This window comes from Aythya ferina (assembly GCF_964211825.1).
Source record: "Aythya ferina genome assembly, chromosome: 5".
Classification (NCBI taxonomy): domain Eukaryota; kingdom Metazoa; phylum Chordata; class Aves; order Anseriformes; family Anatidae; genus Aythya; species Aythya ferina.
In genome coordinates, this window is record NC_140301.1 from 33,183,622 (window position 1) to 33,204,496 (window position 20,875).

The 20,875-nt window shown below is 59.4% G+C and overlaps 1 protein-coding gene across 1 annotated transcript; it reads left to right on the forward strand.

The window, feature by feature from the left end:
• Positions 1–12,038: 12,038 nt before the first annotated feature.
• Positions 12,039–17,909, forward strand: LARGE2 (LARGE xylosyl- and glucuronyltransferase 2). The gene is made up of 14 exons (XM_084519934.1): positions 12,039–12,165; positions 12,479–12,735; positions 12,877–12,959; positions 13,214–13,337; positions 13,586–13,757; positions 13,907–14,011; positions 14,242–14,354; positions 14,470–14,595; positions 14,810–14,965; positions 15,046–15,209; positions 15,473–15,751; positions 16,031–16,177; positions 16,339–16,534; positions 16,615–17,909. The coding sequence occupies exons 1-14, from the start codon at positions 12,066–12,068 to the stop codon at positions 16,810–16,812; spliced, it is 2,220 nt and encodes a 739-aa protein (XP_084376060.1). The 5' UTR covers positions 12,039–12,065; the 3' UTR covers positions 16,813–17,909.
• Positions 17,910–20,875: the final 2,966 nt, after the last annotated feature.

Below are 20,875 nucleotides of genomic sequence, written 5' to 3' on the forward strand. Positions count from 1 at the left end.
GCCGAAATGAGGAGACGAGGGCAGGGAACCACACCAAGCTCCAAGCATGGCATTGCTGGGGGGGGCTGCTCACATCCCTGATCTTTTACAGCCCCCTCGGGGCCCAGAAAGGCAGCAGCTAGGAGGGGATGTTGGCAGTTGCCATCCTTGAGTTCCTGAAGTGCTGCTGACAGGTCTATTGCTTGAAGCAGTAGTCCGTGGGGAAGGGAAACCCAGGTCAAACAAGCTAAAGTATGTGTGTGGGGAGAGGGGGTTGAATGGGCCTTTTGACTTGGGGGCATTTTCTTGCTGTTCTGTCATGGTGCCACTGCCCTCCCCAGCTTAGCTGAGGCCGCAAGAGAGGCTCTGCGGCTTCCCAGGAGGAGCAGCATGTCTGGCAGCGTGTGCAGAGCCCTGCTGTGAGATCCTGACCGCCTCCTGCCTTTTCCAGCAAGCTGTTTAGGGCCCTGAGCTGCTGCTGCTTGGATAACTCCCCTCTCTGATTCACTTGGCAACGTGCTGCCTCTCCCGTAACATCCCAAATCTGCCTGCGCTCCAGGCTGGGAGCGGGAGGCGATATCTTTTAATAACCATGTGATGCAGCTGGAAAAAACTTCTGGACACGCAGTTCTCTGGCGGCCCGGGTTAATGGACACACTTCAAGGGAGAGATTCGGCCGGCTCCCCGGGCGCCGAGGGAGGCGGTGCTGCTGCGGTAGGGTGAGCAGGGCAGCTGCTGGTGGCCTGCAGCAGATGCGGGCTGTGCCCTGGAGGTCAGGCTCTCGCCACGTCTCCGCGGGGAGTTTGCTTTCTGTTGGCAGGGCTGGGGAGGATCCCGTTGGGCAGTGCTGCCTTGTGTGGCAGACACGTGCCCGGCTCTCCCCGCTCGGTGCCACCCCTGCTGAAGGTGCCTTTGGTATCCAGCCCTCAGCTGTTGCAACGCCGCGGCCGTGCTCCCGGCAGCTTCTGCTTCCTAGTCCAGGTGGGTGCCAGAGGCTTGACTCTTACCTGCTGAGCTGACCCCTGTAAACGCAGGGCTCTGGGAATGCCTGCGGGAGGGCTGTGACTGCAAGGGGACCTGGGCCAGGCTGTTTCTGCATCCAGGCTCCTATCCCCTTCCCTCTATCCCAGAAATATCCATGTTCCAGGTCCCCCCCTCCAGATGCTTTTGGTCTGAGGTGGGAGCTGACAGATCAGAGTGGGGATGATGGAGGAGATGTCTCGTTACTGATGTGTGTGTGCAGGGTTCCCTCCTCTGTCACTGGCTGCCACCTTGTAGCCAGATACCATGGGAGACCTGCAGAGCTAAAGTGGCACCAGGCTTTGCTGCTACAGGAGGGTTTTGCTGGGCAGTGGTGCTGTATTTCTTCACTGGAGTTGCTGGGTTTTACTGCTCAGGTGGAAGCTGTTGTGCTCTTGTTGTTATTACCAGCCCTTGTTGGGACTGATGTTGCCTACCTGGTTTCGTGTTGTGCTGTGCCAGACTGACCTGGGGTTTGCTATGGATAGAGAAGAGCAGTGGGTGCTGTGGTGGAGGGCTCACTGCACACTCACTGCTCTGTTCAGGGTTGTAAAGCAGGTGGAGCAGACCAGAAAGTTGTTTTGGCACATGGTTTGAAGATGCTTATCCATCCAAGCAGGCGGGTATGGGGTGCATGTGCCCAGCCCCATGGGAGCCAGAGGGAAGAGGTGCACTGCGTGTGATCCCAGCACGGGAGGAGTGGTGTGTGCAGGCTTCTTGGCTCCCAGCAGTGCAAGTGGCTTGGTGGGTTTTGTCTGCTCTCTCTCTGCCTTTATCTCGTCTCTCTCTGGGCTCTGCGTCTATCTGGACAGGCTCTTGACCCACCCCTGGGACTGCCCAGGGTATGCTGCAGGGGCTCGGGTTACTGGATGTGATAGTTAATCCCCTCGCTGCCTTCCAAGCTCAACACTTGCTGCTGCTGTCATCTGGGAGGGGGCCAGGGAACTTGTCTTCCTCACCCGGCTCCTTCTCAAGAGTTGGTGTGAGGACTTGCCATGGAGCATCCCAGAAGTGCTGGCAAAGCCACAGCCACTGTGCTGAGTGCGTGGGGACGTGCTGCAGGATGTGGCACTGATCTGCAGTACTCAGATATTCTCCCATGGGCTGGTTGGGTAGCCTCAGGCGATGCTGAGCTCTGCTTTGGAGCAAGCTGGAGGAAAGGGAGAGGATCAAGGTGCTGGGTGGTGTTGCTTATGATTTATAATGCTCTTGGCTGTGCCACGGCCTGGCCTCCAGCTCTCTTCTCCAGTGAGACTTTGTCTTTCAGGTTTCAGACGACAGCAAGCTGCAAAACCCTCAAGTACAGCTGGGATGTGCTCTCTGCCCCTCAGGTTGAGAATCTCCAGTTAGAGGGTGATCCTCAGCCACTGCCAGGCCCTGCCAGCTTCTCCAGCCGTTCCTGGGTACCCCTGCAACATTGGCAGCCTCCAAAGGTTGGTTATCTGTCTTGCTGAGTAGACACATTACATGTGCTCTCTTCCCTTCTGTCTTAGTGTTTCTGTATCCAAATTGGTAAACTGGGGATAATTGCATGGCACTGCGGGCTTCCTCCTTACTGGACGTGTGGTGTTTGGGACCAGTGGGGAGGCTCTGGAGGCAACACTGATGCTTGTAAGCCCTTGTGGGCCAGCTCTTGCGGGGAAATACCAGATTCCTCTAGGAATCATTGGAATAAAGCGTGGTCCCATCTCCGTGGCTGTTTCAGTTAAACTTCCCTTGAATGTGTGCATCTGGTTCCTTCTCACCCAACCCTAGTGTGGTCTAGTGCTTGTTTCTAGTCTAGTGGGCAGCCAGTGACTGGGACTGGGGCTGAGGAGCAAGGTCTCTGGGCCAAGGGAAATGTGAAGACCCTCTTCTGAAGACTGAGAGCTTGTGCTAGTGTTGTTCTGCTCCAGCAGCTCCTTTTCCCTCTGTCCCTTACACCAGGGGTTTCTGTGGGGCCACTGTTCTCAGTGGCTGCCTCTCCTCCACCCCTCATTAGTGCAGGGCTTGGCATGCCAGCGGGAGGGGGCCTCAGCATGTCTGCGCCTTGATCGGATTTGTCAAGGCTCCTTCCCTTTTCTTCCTGTTCATTGAGGGCTGAAACAAAGCAAACAGAAGAGAGGAATTCCAAAGAATAGGAGCGAGGGAAGAGAGGGACGCGGGAGTGACAGCCTGCCCCGGCACCCCCCTTGGTGTGGTGGGGCAGCGCTGGGGGCAGAGCGTTTTGGGAGACGAAACCTTCCCCGTTCCCAGCTGTGCCACCAGCTCATGGTTGTGTGGGGCAGCCCAGAGTGCCTCCGACCCCGCTGCCTGGGTAGTTTTTCCTGCTGAGGCTGTCCCTGCTGCGTGCCACAGCGAGGAGCGGGGCTCGGGCCTGCTGCCTCCTCTCGGCATAGGCACGTGGGCCCCGGCAGAGCTTGAGGGAAACGTTATGTGAGCTGCTTTGTTTGTCGTGGGCTGTGATAAAAGGCTTCCCTCTTTACCTGTGCCAGGAAGGTTTCTCCTGCCAGAGGGCCCCTAATGGGCCCAGCACAGAGCTGAACGTGCTGTGTGGGTGCCAGGGCAGCGAGGCACCAGCCCCTCCCAGCCTGGGGCCAGATAAGCGCTGGAACAAGGCACTTCTGTGCGGCCGGGTCTGGGAAGAGGAGACATAAATGTGGCTTGGAGCTCATGTGGCTTCCCGGGAGGCAAACGAACTTGTGAGGCTGCCTCAGGTAAAGCTTCATCCTGTCTTACAGCCCCTCGCTCCCTCCCCTGCTACCCCCAGGACATGGTGCAGGTTCCTCTGCAGCCTGCCCTCAGCCCCGCTATGCTGCCTTGGGGAGGAGGCAGGATGTGAAGCAGAACTGCCTGCACTTGAGGTGAAATGCGTCCCCACCAGTGACCCCCCTGCCTTGCATTTAAGCCACAAGGAATCTTAAGCCACAGCCTCTGTTCCCTTTCCTTCTTCCTCCTTGTTCTACCTCTTCTGGCAATCTCTGCGCTCTGTGGTTTAATTAGAGGGCAAAGCAAAGTGCTTAGACTCCAAAAGGTACAGATTAGGGGGTTACTAATCCTTTTCCTCAATGGGTGCTCGCATCCTGTCCGGTCAGTCATCAGCCTTCTTTCCCTAAAGTGGAAACTTGGCCACGCTTGAGACCTCTCCCTCTCTTCTTGTTTGCAGCACAAGAGGAAGAAGGGAAATAGGGAGCAGGCGGAGGGAGGTGAGTTGTGGGCTTTGGCACTTCTCAAGGTGGGCTTGTAGTCAGCACTGGCTGTCTTCGTTTCTTGTGCCCTGGCTGCCTTGGGTGTTGCAGGAGCAGTAAAGCGAGGGGTTGTGATTTTCCTGCTTGCTGTTTGTCCTCTAAAGCAGTTCCGCCAGGCTGTTAAAAGGTTGGCTACAGAAAGCTTTCCTTAACATTTTTTTTTTTGAGTGCTGTTTTCCTCTTCTGACAGGAAAAAAAAAGCGACACTTTCTGGCAAAGGAAGCAACTCCTTCCCGGCACGTGTGTTTATATGCTGGATGATTTGTTCTGGGTCTTGTGCTTTCCCTGTGTGCGTACACCTCTCCCCGTGTTCCCAGTTGTCAGTCCTGCACTCTTACTGCCCACATACACCCGAGTGAGCCGTGCTGCAGCACTGTGATCCCTGTGCTGCTGAAAGCTCAGGGCTACCTGCTGGGAGCAGGAGGCTGGTATCTGGCAGGGCTGCGTGAGGTTAGTGGTTTCCTCGTCTGTGGAGGATGAGGACGTCTTTATAGGACAGATGCTGCCAGTGTGAAGGGGAAGGCTGAGCGCTTCCTGCTCCACATAGAGGCACTGGCAGGGAGGACAGGGCTTGGAGGGATGAGATGTCCTGAGGGTGTGAGGGGAATTCGACCCTGATGGTCACCGGGTGGGCTGTGCTCTCATCTGTCCCACTCCTGGTGTGGGCTGGGTATTGCAGAGGTTCCAGTGGTTTGCAGAAGATGTGAGCTTTAATCCTGAGTTTATCTGTCGTTTGGTTGAGTCAAGGCATGTTGTTTCCTCCCTGCCTTTGTCCTCTGCTGTTGAGGTTCAGGATTTGGCTCAGCAGTGTGAGGAACACCAGGGATGGAAACACAGTGAGCAGCAGGATGAGGTGAGGAGGAGTGCTGGGAAGGCTCAACACGGCGTTTGGCTACTGGGAGCATTTTTCCTTCTCCCCGTGGCTCTGGGAACCACCTTCCCATCCTATTGTTCTTATCCTCAGTTGCCAGTTTGCAAAATGCTGGGTGTGCTTTTTTGCAGATAAGTTAGCAGTCTCTTAGCCTGACCAACAGCTCTGCCTCCAGTGTCAGAGCCCATTTGCAATGCGTAAGCATCGCTGTGGCTCAGGTATCACTCCAGGGCTATAAAGTGTCCAGGGCGCTCTGACTGGTACTACTGCTGCTTGGACTTCTTAACAGCCTCCCTCAGGGCAGGGCAGAGCCTGCCCTGAGCCATCCCGATTTGCTATTTATAGTGCAGTTGTTCCATTCTTCTGTGGACGAGCTCTGCTTTCAGCCCTGTTTGGACACTGAGGGCATCAATGCCAGGAATAGCTCTGGGCAAGGAAGATGCGAGTGGCTGCTCGAGCACAGCTCCCAGTTTGGGCCAGTCTCTAGTGGAAGAGGCCAGGCTGTGTCTGTGCTTCTCACCCCTTGCTCACCCAGTGCCCTGCTGTCCTTCCTCCAGGCAAGTGCCCTCTGGAGGGCTTGAACCGAGCTCTGAACAGAGCCTGCGGTGCAGGAAACATCAGCACTGACCTCAGCGCTGCTGTCTGGGCAGAGCTACTCCATCCCTTTGGCTTGTGATGCTCGCAGCTTGTCTGGAGAGCAGAACCGAGCAGATAATTAATTGCTTGATTTAGTGCCCAAAATGAAAAGCTGGAGGGAAAAAAAAAAAAAAAAGAAAAAAAAAACACACACACAACGCAGTTTGAGGTACCTTTTTATCTTTTAAACGTAACACAGCTCGATTTCAGGCAAAACAATGCAAAATGAGACTTTTTGCTTGGAAAACAAAGCGTTTTGTTCTTGTCCAAAACTTGTCGTGAAGCAGCAGATAGCTCTGAGCTGTCTGGAAACGGCAGTTTTCAATCAATAACTACTCAGCCGAAAACACTCACCCTGCTCTGCGGGTGCCGAGGCACTGGAGGCACCTGGGGGCCTGGCTCAGAGCCCTGCCCCTGGCGTTTTCTCAGGGCTGGCGAGGAGGATGGTATCATGCCTGTCGTGGGCTTTTCCAAGCAGAGTGCTGGTCCTGGGTGGCTGGGGTCACTTTGTCTCCTTTTTGCTGTAATTAACCTGGTGTTTTGCATGAGATGGCGCAGACTCCACAAACATCTGTAGGGGTTAAATCTGGTCAGATGTTGTTCGTGCTCTGCCTTGTCCCGCTGGGGAGCAGCTCCTGGTGCAGGTTGTTCAAGTGTTTCAGGGAGGAGGGAGATTTTGTGGGGGGAAATCTGCCAGCCTCTACCTTGGTGAGCAGGGAGAAGGCTGCACACACATGGGCACTGCGAGCTGGAAACTTGAGGCATGGCTGTTTGGCACAGTGACGTTCCCATCCCTTTGCTGTGTGGGACGTGAGTGGTGTGTGCTCCGGCTGTGCTGACGGCAGAGCGGAGCTGGAAGGGGGCTTGCTGCAGGCAGACTTGGACAGAAGCAGGAGCTGCCGACTGCTGACCCTGCTGTTACCTCTCAGCTCTGACCACAGGAACTGCGTCTGCCGCAAGCCCGCAGCAGCAGAAGTGTCAGGAAATGGCCGGGGTGAGCAGGTTGCAGTGCCTGGGGCACGTCCGGAGACCAGGACACGGTGAACCTCCTGCATTCAGAGCTGGCCATTAGCTGCAGCACAGTCGTCAGCAGAAATGCAGATACTAGAAACCTAATCCCGACAGAGGGAAGGAAGCTGGAGACCAGCCCAAATGCTGCTCCTCTTCTGTGTCAAGAGGCAGGCAGGGTCCTTCTGTCCCTTGTAGTGCTCCTGCACAGAACCCAGGCTTGGTCCCTCCTGTGCCTAGCACGTGGAGGTGTGATCCAGGCCACTCTGTCCTGCTGATTCCCCTGCGAGGGGAAATTAATTTGTCCTGTGATGGACAAATGCAGCACCCTGCTGCCCCGGTGTCCCCACAAGCGTGGTTGAGGGCTATTGTGCTTAGCTAGAGCGGGCTGCATCTCGCAGGGCCTCGTGATCAGCATCTCTGCCAAGAGGAGTCGCTCCCTGATGCCTTCCTGGGCTTTCAGATGCAGAGAGGTAAGCAGTGAGGCATGTGCCCGTGTCAGACCCAGTCTGGACTTGCTGTTTTCCTCGTGCTCTGGGAGAGGAAAGGAAACAGTCTGGTGATGAAGGTTCCTGCTCTGACCAAGCTGGGAGCTTCAATTAACACCCTTCAGTGACCGTCGGCTCCCGTTCCCTGCGTGGTATGCTTTTCTCAGGAGAGCGTAGCTTTTTCTGTGTGACCTTTGTGGAGTAAAAAGCTGAACTCGTGCAGCTGCAGAACTGAGTAATGATAATCTTGTGGGCCCGGGAAGAACTTGATGCACAGGAGTGAGCCACAACTGAGGCACAGCTGGCTGCTGACCCAGGGAAATGTTCATCTTAGTTGCAATTTTCTCTGCAGCTCGGTGGTGGCGGAGGGATGACGACACTTTCTTGTTTTACCGCCTGTGTTGTGGTGTCTCACTCGGTGGCTTGATCCCATTTCTAGAGTATGGGGGCTGCTTTGCCACAGCTTCTCTTTTCCAGTGAAAACGGAGGTGAAATTCTCACTGAAGTGTTGCTTATCATAAGACTGGGGGAAGGAGGGGTGGAGGGGTAATCCGGAGCATGGGTTTTTAATCCTGCTTTCCTAGCCAAATTCCTTTCCGCCTCTGTAAATTCCTGCAGCTGCTCTGCTCTGAACTGCTTGTGTGGTATCCCTGGGCTGGTGCAGCCCTCTTCGGGCAGCGTCACTTGGGTGACAGGGCAGGGAGATGACCCCTAGCTGCATGTCACTGTGTCAGCTGTGTGCTGCTGCACATGGCTTACAGGTGACCTGCTGAACGAGGGACCAGCCTGTCCCCTCCCATCTACTCAGAAAAGCAAAAGATCATCCCCTGTTGCCTCTCTTTGAAGCGTGGTGCCTCTTCTCCGCTCCTTGCTGGGGCCAGCCTGGCCACCTCTTCACTTGTAGTGCCTGGGGGGGGGGGAATGGGATGGCGGAGCAAGCCTGGGGCTGCCCCGTGACCTGTGCCAGCTCTCCCTAAACACTAACAGCTCACTGGGCAGCTGCTGAGCCAAAATGAGGGGATGCTGTGGGAGCTCCCCATTGCCCAGATATTGCCCTGGGCTACTGCAGATGTCCAGGTGGGAGGAGTGTGCCTGCTGGCAGCCTCTTCCAGCAAGAGACCAGCCTTGGGGATACAGAGCCTCTAATCCCATGTGCCACAGTCCCCGTCCCTGCTGAAGCAGGAGCTGCCCTGCTCCTGGGAGAAGCATGGGGGAGGGAAGGAGGGAGGGAGGGAGGCCAACCTGCTGCGGACAGCACTTCTGCCCCGCATCCTTGTGCAGGGCTTGGAAATAGAGAGCGGCGGTATTGGGAAACCTCTCATCTTACCGCTGGCAGCGCTCGTCTGGCGCAAGCAAGGAGACAGCGGGGAGAGCAGGGGGCTGAGCGCGTGGGCTGGAGGGAGGGATAGGGCTGGATGGGGAAAGCAGGAGTGCTGCGGGGAGGCCAGCGCATGTCCCACGCTGTGAGCAATGCCCCCTGCACGGTGCCACGGTCACTGGTCTGCGGGAGCCTCATCCAGCCCTGCTCTCCCCTTGCTGTGTGTTTAATGTTGCCCGGGGGAGGAGAGGCCATGTAATTGCCTTCCTGCTGGCCTTCTCCTCCCCACGGCCGTACCTACGTGATGGAAAGCGCGGGGCTGGGACAGGACGGGTCCCCCTGGCAGCCTGCTTTGGGCCCCGCTGGCTCGGAGTGGGGCAGCCCGGGGGTTTCCTCGCGCTGCGGGGCTGGGCAGGGCAGAAAGGCGCTGTGAAGGTGCGACTGCCTGTTCCGACAGGGGCCCTGCAAGGACCGGCAAGAGCCGCCCGAGCGGGAGGTAAACGCATCTCCTGGGGCAGTGATTTCTGCTGCCTGGGTGGAGACCCAGCCCGCCCCAGCCCTGCAGCTCGGGGGCTGCTCCGTCTCCGCGCGGCAGGCCCGTGCTTGCTGCCGCAGCTCGCCCTTTGCTGGCGGGGTGGGGGGCAATTTGCATTTCATCTCCGCTGCTATGCAGGCGGCTGCATCCCGATCCCTCCGTGCTGGCGGTGGGGGCTGCCTCCCACTGCACCCTGCCTGCTCCGGGCATCCTCCTGGGCTCCTGGCAGGGCAGGGGCTCCTCCCTGTGCTCTGTCCCTTGGCTTTCCCCAGCCCGGGGGCCAGGCGCGGGGGAGCTGCAGGTAGAGGCAATCTCTGCATAGTTCGCATTCCCAGCCCCGGCCTCCCACTCCTCCTGCTGCCATCCCTTCTGTGGGACTCTGTGCTCCTTGGGGAGCCCCGCTTCCCCAGCCTGGGGGGGGCTGGAGCAAGCCTGCCCTGCTCCTGGCTGCAGGTGGGCAGCTCTTCCATCCTTTGTGCACCTACAGCAGTGTTCACAGCTTGTCCTCATCATTCAGGCCACAGGTGGGATCTCCTCTCTCTCAGTAGCCAGGAGAGGTGCAGGGCAGCACCCCATCCTTGCCACCTGCCCTGGGAGGGCAGGAGGCAGGTGCTGGATGGGGTAATTAATCCTAACGCTGCCCTTACCGCAGCAAAGGAGGGGTACGTGAGGCCCCGGAGCTGGGAGTTGAGGGCAGATTCGTCCTGACTCACTTTGGGCAACTCCGTGCCCCTGGCGCTGGGGGCTCTTGAGTAGCAAGCGAATTTAATCTCGTCTTGTTTGTTCTTTCTTCCTCCGAAAGGGGGGCCAGCGCAGGGCGTGCGGGGGGGAGCTTGGGTTTGAGAGCGGGGAGGAGGGGGGGGGAAGTGTCAGATCTGAAAGGGAGGAGTAAAAAGAGGATTGGGAAAGGCAGACCCAGGAGGGAGCTGCAGCAGCGGGCTGTGAGCCGGCTCAGGAGGCGCTGGGAGGAGGAGAAGGGGAAGGCAGGTAAGGAAATCACTGCCTGGGGGGCAAGCGAGAGGCCAGGTGAGGAGGGCTGGGGGTGCTATGGAGGGGATGGAGTCCTTGGGTGCCTCCCTGGGGTCTCTGCCACTGGTCCTGCTGCTGCTCCTGGTCCCCTTCTGTCCCCTAAAGCTGCCGTCCCGGTAGCGTGCTCACATGCAGGGGGTGCCGCTCCCCACGGGGAGGGCCCATGGGGCTGCAGGGAGGCCAAAGGGGCCAGCGAGAGTGGCTGGGGTGTTGCTGTGTGCCCCCAGCCTGTCCCTCCTTTGTTGGCACTCAAGTCCCATTCCCATCGATTGGCTTCTCAGCCCTTTTTCCCCTTGTCCAGGGGCTGCCTAGGCTGGCCCGGGTGGCGGTGCCCTCTCAGCCCTGCCTCGGCCCCAAGCCCCAGCGGCCCCTCAGCCATCTGCACATCAATGGGCTATGGGGTTTACGCCAGGGGGAGCAGACCCTAATCCGCCCCATTCATCGGGAGGCAGCGCGGGCTTTTGTGGGGGCCTTTGTGGCGCCGCCAGATGCGGGGCTGAGGGCAGGGGCTGGGGCTCCTGCTGGGGCAGGCAGGGGAGGCTGGCTGCTCACCCATGGGTTTTTTGCTTCATGGGGCCCTCGTCTGCCCTGCACAGCTGGGTCTTGGGCTCAGGCAGGGCTTTCTGAGGCTTTCTGCCCCCGTGTTTGGGTTGTTTCTCCTCAGGAGGTGGTAGACAGCATGGGTTTCCACCGCTTGCTTCCCACATGAAAAGGACAACTTGGGCATGGAGGACGGGGAGCCCTGTGTGGCCAGGGCACAGGTGTCCCCACACACACAGCTGGAGACAGTTCGCTTCCCCCAGCCCAGTCAGCAGGCTGGGATATGGGGACAAAGCAGGCAGCGCGGTGCCATCCTGAGGCCAGCAGGGCAGGGGGCAGGCAGGGCGCTGGGGGTCCCGTGGGCAGCAGATCCCGGGGGGATCCCTCCTGTTTTGCAGCCCCTGGCTGTGTTTGAGCTTCCCCCTTCTCAAACATGGAGTTTTTTGTGGGCTGTCTCACACCCGCGCTGCCGTGGCCTCCTCCCCACACAGGCCCCAGCTTCCAGTTGCTCCTGCAGGGCCGGTGGTCATGCCCACGGTGTGGTGAGGGCACTGTGCTCAGGTCCCCACTGCCCCCACAGCTCCTGCAGCCCCTGGGCCACATGTCCCTTTAAGCCAGCACTCTGGGAAATGAGTTTCACCAAACTGCTCGGGATTTTCCCAAAAGCTTAGCCAGGGTGAGTAGCTGTGCTCAGCCTGGTGAGCAGAGAGGGAGGCGTTTGACCCACCAGGGACTTGGGGAAGGGACAAGGGACGCTGCTGGAGTTCCCCTACACCCTCTGGCAGGAGGGCTGGAAAGGCAGCCAGTGTCCCGAGCTCGGTCTCCTCTCTTATCTCCTCATGGGCCGGGCAGCACGGCTCGCCCAGCCCGGCCACGTCCTTGAGGCCGGTGTCTCAAGAGCAGTCCCAGCCCCTTCAGCCTGTGGAGGTGGTGGGGGAGGGCTCTGCTCTCCCTCTCAAGGGCAGGCAGCATTAACCAGCCCCGGCCGGCCGCCCAGCGCAGCAGGGCAGGATGGCGTCTCCTCCCCCGGGAGCTCTCGTGCTCTCCCCTCAGCCCGTGGGATGGCGAGGAGTGAATTCACTCCTTCCCTCCTCCCCTGCCTGCAGTTCCCCCCTCTGAGGGCCATAGGGGTGGTGGGGCAGGTCTGGGGGCGTCCAGGTTCCCCAGCACGGGGAGGAGGGTGCCGGCTGTGGGAGGGTGTCCCCGGAGAGCTGAGGGGCGTCTGTCCCCTCACAGCCCCTGCAGTCAGCCCGGGACAAGGACTGGGGGACACTGAGGCACCCACATGAGGGTTGCAGGGCTGTCGGTGACTCCTCTCTCTGCTTCCCTGCCCCTCGCAGGCTCTAGGATGCCGGGGCCAGCCGGGCTGGGCCTGCCCACCTGATCCTCAGCGCCCCGCTCCTGCCGGCCCACCATGTTGCGCTCCTGGCGTGTGAAGCTGAAGCTGCTGCTCGCCACGGTGATCCTGGCCGTCCTCCTCTCCTGGCTCTACCTCTTCATGGGCAGCCTCGAATGTGAGTGGGCCCCCTGCCTTCTTCGGCTCAAGGGAAGCACGGGGCGGGCAGGGGATGCCAAGGCCTTGGGAGGGTCGCTCTGTGGCCATGCAAGTTGCTGTGGGTGTACATGGCCTCTAGGTTCCCAGGGATATCCTTGGGGTCTGGGGGAGCAGAGCTGTGACGTTGTCTGGACACGTGGTGTGTCCTAGGACCTCTCTGTTCAGGTTGGGACTTGGTCCCGCCATCCCCCCCAGTCCCTCCTTGGCTTAGCACCACCTCTTCGACTTCCCCTTGCCACATCCAACGCACTTCCCACTCCGTGTCCCCGCAGATGGCCGCTTTCTCCTGCTGTCGCCATGCCTGGGCGAGCAGCCGAGCCGTGACGTGGAGCGGGAGGCGCTGGCCTTGCAGGTGCGCCGGGTGGAGGAGGAGAACCAGCAGCTCCGCCAGCAGCTCGGATGGGTGCAGGCGGACAGCAGTGACGGCAGCCCACCGTGGGGGGCCTCCGCCGAGGATGGGTCCCCCCCCGGGGGCGAGAGGAGCAACCGCACGGCCTGTCCCAAGCAGCGGGTGGTGCACAAGTGTGAGGTGGGTGCCCGCGGCAGCACGGTGCCACGGCAGATGGGGAATGTCCGGCAGGAGGCCAGAGCCCTGGCTGAGCTCGGGAGGATCTGAAAGTCCTGTGCAGGGGGGTCTGGTCTCAAAAGCACTGTGTTTGTCTCTGGGCAGCTCCTGCACGTTGCCATTGTGTGTGCCGGACACAACGCCAGCCGGGATGTGGTCACCCTGGTGAAATCCATCCTCTTCCACAGGTAACGGGGGTGTGCTGGGCCAGAGGCCTGCTGGTTTGGGGTTTGCAGATGAGCAGTTCTGGAGGAGAGTCCTCCCTCTGCCTCCTGTGTCATTGCTGGGGCTTAAAGGGACAGAAGGGTGGTTTGTTTCCCCCCCAGGGGTGGCTTTTCTCCATGGGCCCTGGTTTCTGTCCCTTGGCAGGGGTGGGAGAGATGGGGACTACGTCTGCTTCTTCCTGCTGTGGTGCTGAGTGCCGCTGCATTGCTCTTGGCAGGAAAAACCCCCTCCACTTCCACTTCATCACGGACTCGGTGGCCCACCAGATCCTGCAGACGCTCTTCCAGTCCTGGATGGTGCCCTCTGTCCACGTCAGCTTCTACAACGCCGATGACTTGAAGGCAGGCACTTGATCCCCTCTGCACTCTCCCTTCTTTCTTTCTCAGACAGGCCCTTGGAGGGTCCCAGAGGAGCAGCAGGGATGACTGGGAGGGGGGTACTTAACTCTTTTTCTACTGGTCCCACAACCCTGCTGGTTGCTCAGAGGCTCTGCCCCTCTGATGGCCTCCTCTGCACGAGAACACAGCCATTGTGCCCAGGCAAGGAAGGGCATGGCCATGCCCAGCCCTGAGACTGTGTCACCTTGCAGCCAGAGGTGTCGTGGATCCCCAACAAGCACTACTCCGGCATCTATGGGTTGATGAAGCTGACGCTTACCAAGGCGCTGCCCTCCAACCTCTCCAAAGTCATCGTCTTGGACACCGACATCACCTTCGCCACCGACATTGCTGAGCTCTGGGCTGTCTTTGGGAAGTTCTCTGGTGAGGACAGGGTGCCCTTGGGACCTGCTGGAGCTCTGGCCCATCATGGTGGTGGTGCTCATCAGCCACAGCACCAGTGCAATGGGTTTGCTTGGGCTCTCCAAACTTGCAGCGGGGCAGGCCACATGTGTGTCCCTCTTTTTCCTCAGACAAGCAGGTGATCGGGCTGGTGGAGAACCAAAGTGACTGGTACTTGGGCAACCTCTGGAAGAACCACAGACCATGGCCAGCCCTAGGACGAGGCTTCAACACAGGTGAGCAGGGACTGCTGGGGTTGGCCCTGCACCTTGATGGGTCAGCATGTGGTGTAGGGAGACTGGGGAAGGCTGAGGTGAGGCAGGAGAGTCTGATGGGCACGAGGGGCTGCTAGAGTGTCCTGGAGGTTGTGTGGGGGGATGCACAGAAGCGGCATGCCCCAAAACCTGGAGACACGCAGACCGCTGTGCTCCGTCAGTGACCCACTGCCCTCTGTCCTGGCACCCAGGGGTGATCCTGCTCTTGCTGGACCGCCTGCGTCGCCTGGGCTGGGAGCAGATGTGGCGGCTGACAGCGGAGCGGGAGCTCATGAGCATGCTCTCCACCTCGCTGGCTGATCAGGTAACGGCTCCTCCTCCGGGGTGGTCGGCTGTGCTGCGTTCCCTTAGCACTGCTGGCACCTGGGGACCGTGCTGGCTCCTTCATCCTCCTGTGCACTCGCCTTGCCCTCTCCTAGGACATCTTTAATGCGGTGATCAAGCAGAACCCAGCCCTGGTGTACCGGCTCCCATGCTTCTGGAACGTGCAGCTGTCTGATCACACCCGCTCAGAGCAGTGCTACACCGAGGTCTCGGATCTCAAGGTGGGTAGGTTGTGCTGCCTTTGAGATGGGGGCAGAACTGCAGGTTCTCCTGTTAGGGGCCCTGTGCTCTTCCTACTAGGAGACACAGTGCAGGGCCTGAGGGACAGAATATGAGAGCTGGAGCTCGGGGGGAGTCAGCATGGTGTCTGCGGTCCTGAGAAACTTTGGGTGCTGCTGCCTTCACCTCCACGGGGTGACGTGCTGCTGTCCCCAGGTAATCCACTGGAACTCGCCCAAGAAGCTGCGGGTGAAGAACAAGCACGTGGAGTTCTTCCGCAACCTCTACCTGACCTTCCTGGAGTACGACGGGAACCTGCTGCGCAGGGAGCTCTTCGGCTGTGCCAGCCTCCCCAGCCCGCCCAGCAACCAGGTGAGGCTGGCGGAGACCCCGAGCAGCTGCCCCTGCACGCCCTGGGTCTCCTGCTCTGCCTCACCTTTGTGGTGTTGCAGCTGCAGCAGGCGCTGGAGGAGCTGGACGAGGACGATCCCTGCTACGATTTCCGCCGGCAGCACCTCACGCAGCACCGCATCCACCTCTTCTTCCTGCAGTACGAGTTCCTGGCCCTCCCCAACCCCACCGATGTCACCCTTGTGGCCCAGCTCTCCATGGACAGGTACCTGCCAGTGGAGTTGGGGTCGGTTGGGTTCCCCCATGCACTGCCTCTGGGGTGACTCCACGACTCCAAAGCTACCTGAGATCTCTCACATGGGCTCCTCACGCTGGAGCACTGCAGCAAGGAGCAGCACCCTGTGTCGGGGAACAGGAATTCCCTCCATTTTCCCCCGAAGCAGTCTTGGCTGGCACACGGCTTGCTGACAGGCATCCCGTTCTGGGTCTGGCCGAGCTCCTGCTCACGCAGCGCCCTCTCCTTCGCAGGCTGCAGATGTTGGAGGCCATCTGCAAGCACTGGGCAGGCCCCATCAGCCTGGCGCTGTACATGTCGGACGCGGAGGCCCAGCAGTTCCTGCGCTATGCCCAGGCCTCGGAGGTGCTGAGCGCCCGCCGCAACGTCGCCTACCACATCGTCTACAAGGAGGGGCAGTTCTACCCCATCAACCTCCTGCGCAACGTGGCCTTGGCCAACACACAGACGCCATACGTCTTCCTGACAGACATTGACTTCCTGCCGATGTATGGCCTCTACGATTACCTCAGGTACGGGGCTCGTGGGAGGTGCCCTGGGCAGTTCTTCACGTGCAGAAATGGTTGGGTTTGTGTTCAGCCATGTGATCCTGCTCTTGCTTTTGTCAGACAAGGGTGGATGAGGAAGGAGCAGTGGCTGTGAGAGGTGCCTCGTTCCTCATGTTCCTGTACTACAGCACTGCAGGGTGTCTAAATTCATTAATACGCTTCTGGAGCCATGGAGGGGCTGAGGAAGGGGGCTGTGGCCACAGGTCATGGTGGGGAGGCCTCACACCCTTTCTACCACCACAGGAACTCCATCCAGCAGCTGGAGCTGCCCCACAGGAAGGCAGCTCTCATCGTGCCGGCGTTTGAGACCCTGCACTACCGCCTGACCTTCCCCAAATCCAAAGCAGAACTGCTCTCCATGCTGGACATGGGCTCCCTCTACACCTTCAGGTAGGCCTGGAGCTGCCCCCCCATCCAAGGGGCTCTCACGTCCAGCAGAAGCCAGTTTTGTACCCGTGTGCCTTGGGGCTGTGGCGCAGCCAGGTCAGAGGATCTCTCATTTCAGGGAGCTGCCGCTTTTCCTGGTGTCTCACTTCCCTCTCTCCTCACAGGTACCATGTGTGGCCAAAAGGCCATGCCCCGACGGACTACGCCAAGTGGCGGACAGCCACGGTGCCGTACCGCGTGGCGTGGCAGCCAGACTTCGAGCCTTACGTTGTAGTGAGGCGAGACTGCCCCAAGTACGACCAGCGCTTCGTGGGCTTCGGCTGGAACAAGGTGTCCCACATCATGGAGCTGGATGCGCAGGTGGGTGAGGGCGGAGGTGCTGGTGGGCAGCGAGGTGTCAGCAGCGGAGCCGACGGTGACGCTTGCCGCTGTGCCCCCAGGAGTACGAGCTGCTGGTCCTGCCCAACGCCTTCATGATCCATATGCCCCACGCCCCCAGCTTCGACATCTCCAAGTTCCGCCTGAGCGCGGGGTACCGGGGCTGCCTGCAGACGCTGCGGGAGGAGTTCCACCAGGACCTGTCGCGGCGATACGGGGCGGCCGCGCTCAAATACCTCACCGCCGAGCGGAGCCTGTGACGCACGGGGACAGCGGGCGCGGGGCGCGAGCAGCCAGTGGGAGAAGGGAGGGCGCAGGGCCTCCCTCCTGCCCCAGCCCACCTCATAGCCCTGCCCATGGAGCCGAGCTGGCAGCAACGGGATGCCCGTAGATACGGGAGGATGCCATCTATGAGAACGGGCGGTGCCTGCGGGTCAAGCTGCTGCAGCGTGGCCAAGGGTTTGTCCAGAGCAGCAGCCGTCCTGTGTTATAGGGAGCCGCCACCGTGCCAGGGACTGCAGGGCCTGGTCCCCCCATCCCTCGTTTTAGCAGATGTGGAGTGACAGCCTTCATGGCTCACCTCAGGCTGGGGCCTGGCTCCTCAAGAGGCCCGCGAGCTGCGCCTTTCCCTGCTCTGCCTCCGCTCTGCTGTCCCAGTTCCCAACCCTCCACCCTCCCCCTGGAGCTTCGGTGAGGGGAGCTTCTGCCTTGGGAGGTGGGGGCCGGAGACCAGCAGGTGCTTCAAGCGAAAACAGGCTGAGCTGTGGGACAAACCCTGCAGCCATCAGGAGGGGTGGTATCGCATCGCAGTGGAGGAATCACCCGCGTGGAGGAATTCCTGGCAGGGACCACCCCGCGCCTCCCCGCTCTCGGCAGCGCAGAGGCTGCCGTCGACAATCAGGGATGTGGCTGACACTGGAGGAGACCGTAGCTGAGCGCTGTGGCTGGATCCCCGCGCTGGGAGCAGCTTGGCTAGGCACTGCTCCACGGCTCTCACACACTGGAGCACAGAGGATGCATCGCTTTCCTCACGCTATTTAAATTATTTAATACTTTTCTCCCAAGAATTAAATGATTAGGGTGTCGTGGGTGTTTTTAAATCCTTTCTTCCTTCTGGATGATTTTGCTGGTGGCACTGAAGGATCTCCAGGCCAGCTGCTGCTGCAGCCTCTGCTGTTCTCTTCTTAGCATTAGTCTGGGCTGCAGGAGCCAGATTGTGCAGGTGTGAAGATTTCCGTCCGTGGGGGGAGCGGCCAGGAGGAGCCAAATCGCATTGTCTGGAAAGGGCACAAGCGCCTCTTGCTTATTCTCTCTTTTTAATTTAATTTTTAAATTAAAGCTTTTTTATTCTTTTTCATATCCTTGTTGGAAGCGCATTGTTATTTTTTTTTTTCTGCTGCGAGCCTGCAAGTGTGCCCTGGAGGGAAGGCAGCGGGAGCAGAGCACCGCAGTGGTAGCTGGAGCTTGGGCTGGGGTAAAGCACTGCTGGCCAGCGCTCTGCCTGGTACATTTGAAGCCAATTCCCTTTGTGGCTGGCACAGCAGGAGGGCTGGGGAGCAGGGATGACAACAGGCAGAAGCAATGCCAGTGTCACCAAGCATGGGGTGAGCCAGCCCCTGCCAGTGCCAATGGGCTGGCTATGGGCATTGCTGCGGGGCGGCAGCCTGGGTGGCAGGGTGGCCCCCTTTTGGGGCAGTCTGTGACTTCATGGCATAGCTGTGCCCCCAGTTTCATCACATCCTAGTAGCAGAGATGTTTCCTTGTTCTGGCAGTGCTACAGCTTGTCTCTGAGAGCTGTGGCTGCTGTGTCGTGGCCCACAGGACCTCCCTGTCCTGCACCCACCCTGGCAGCCTGGCTGAGGCCACGCCACAGGCAGGGGGACTGCAGGGCCCTCCCTGGCTGCACGCCTCTAGCTTTATGAAGCTGTTGGGAACAAAACCTGGCTCTGAGCAGCCAGCCTTGCATCTGCAGGGGGAGAGGAAGGCGGTGGCATGCCAGAAGCAAGTTGCTGAGGCTTTATTTGGGAAAGATGCTGCTAAATGTGGCGAAGCAAGGCACAGCTCCAGCGGGCTGCTCCCTAGCAGGCAGCTTTTGTTTAATACAGCCAAAGCTCGCTCTTATCGCCGTACTTCTGTACTTCGCAACCTCAGGGGTTCAGGTCACAGCTAGAGAGCTGCTCACCCATCCCTGTTCGGCCTGCTCCCTGCTAAGACGTGAGGGAGCAGCGAGGTGTTTCCCTGAGGGCTCGGTGGCAGCGGCAGTGCTGGCGCTGTGCCTAGCTCGGCTGCGGGCCCTGCAAGAAGGCACAGCTCTGCCTGCAGCCACCGTGCTGAGGTAACATGGCCTGGCCCAAAGCACGCACAAAAAAGAGTTTTGAGTTCCTGGAGTGAATGGAGCAAGGCTTTGGTCAAAATGTGCCCTCTGCTGGAGGACAGCAGCCAGAGGAGACATTGAGAGGCCAGGGAGCTTTTCTTAACCCTACACAGCTCCTTCAAGAGCTAAAATTCATTTCTGCTGAAGGCAGCGCCCTTCAGCCTGCCAAAACCACCTCGAGTGGGAGCCGCAGCTGCAGAGCTGCCCTTTGAGGCCCTCCCTCTGTGGGCAACGCTGTCCCCGGGGCAGCTCGCGGGACCTCCTGTCCCCTCCTGCGAAACACAGCTAAGGAGACAAAAGATTTTATTGTGTTTTATTTAGTAAAATGTTAAAATAAATAAATACAAATTGATCAGATGCTCTGTACCCCCTCCCCCCCAAAAACTTTAATTTGCTAAAATCTAAACACATTTGTACCAAAACTGAAACCACAAGGGACTTGAAGGCAGCAAAGAGACTGCAGATCACTATGAGCATCAGGCTAAAAAAAATAGAGATATTTAAAAAAACCCAAACCAGCTCACGAGTCGGTGTTCTCAGTACGTGTTTCTGTGAGGACAGCGTGACCGCTCAGAGAGGGTATTTTACACCAAGGCCTGCAATGATATAAGACTGTGAGGGAGCCAGGGACAGTGTGGGGACAGAGCCTGCCTGGCACCAATGTCCCCGAGGGGAGCTTCTGGCCAGGGCTCATGCAGGAGCAGTGCACAGTGGCTGCCCACCCAGCCACGCTCAGGTGCCCTCACCCGCGAGCTTGGGATGTGGCACGGGTGGCCTCGGGCACCCCCTGCTCCTTGCCAGGGAGCGGAGGCCCCCAGGTGCCGGGTGAGTGCGGTGAAGGCAGCGCCTGAAGGAAGACCCGCGGAGCAGAACTGGGGGCTGCCAGCAAAGAGCGTCCGGAGACCCTCGGGAAGTGGTGGGGCTGGGACACGGAGCCTTGTGGCCCCAAGCTCCGGGTCAGCCCCCAGCCTGGGCTCCCTGCCTGCAGCCAGGAGGACAACGCGTGGCACTGGGGCGGCGTGGTGGCAGCGACAAGGTGCTGGCATGACCACGGGGACGTGCAGCCCTCACCGGGGCCTGGCTATGCTCTGATATAAGCACAGCTCCCTGCACAGCCTGCCTGCGCTGCAGAAGATACGGTGGGTGCTTGCAGATGAGAGCCGGCCAGCCCCCAGAAGACCAAATGCTGCACCAGCCCTCCAGGCGAGCTCCAGCACTGCTCTGCGCCACGGCCGCACTACTGGCGGTGCAGCAAAGCTGCTTCCTTCCTCTGCACGAGTTACCTCGCTCTGCGGAGCCTGAACAGGTTAGCACTAGCCTGCTCTTTCCCCCGGTCACCTTGCTTAATGCTCGTTTCATGCAGTTTGCAGCAGTGCTCCTGTACTTTTGCTCCTGTCTTTGGGCCTGCTGCAGATGGCCAACAGCCCGGCTCGCTACGAGCAGCATCGGGGGACGGGGGAAGCCTGGAGAAAAGCAGCCATGGGGACATGACAGCCTCTTGGTCTGGTAGGGCTGAGCCTGGGAGCTGCCTGAGCCGCAGGGCTGAGGTGGTGGCAAAAAAAACCCTTACAGAGCCCTGGCTGCCCGTCAGATGTGGCATCGGCGGTGACTCAGAGTCAAGGTACCTTCTGGAAGGGAGCGCTGCCGGGTGAGACACCGCTCCTGGCTCTAGAGCCAACCACTGTTGTGATGCCAGTGATAATTAAAGGAAGAAGTGCATGAGACTATGATTAGAAATTACACGTTAGCCCAGGACAAGCAGGAACACGCCAGCACTGAGCCCTGCTGTACCTACTCTTCAGCAGTGCCTGTTCCAGCGCTCACAGCCCAGGAGAGGCAGCTCTCAGCAGCGTCAGCATTGCCATCGGCTGCTTTACGGTGGGGAAAACGAGGCATGGAGGGATCCTTCCTTCTTTTAAGTAAGTGCCCTCCCCTCCTCAATTTTGGTA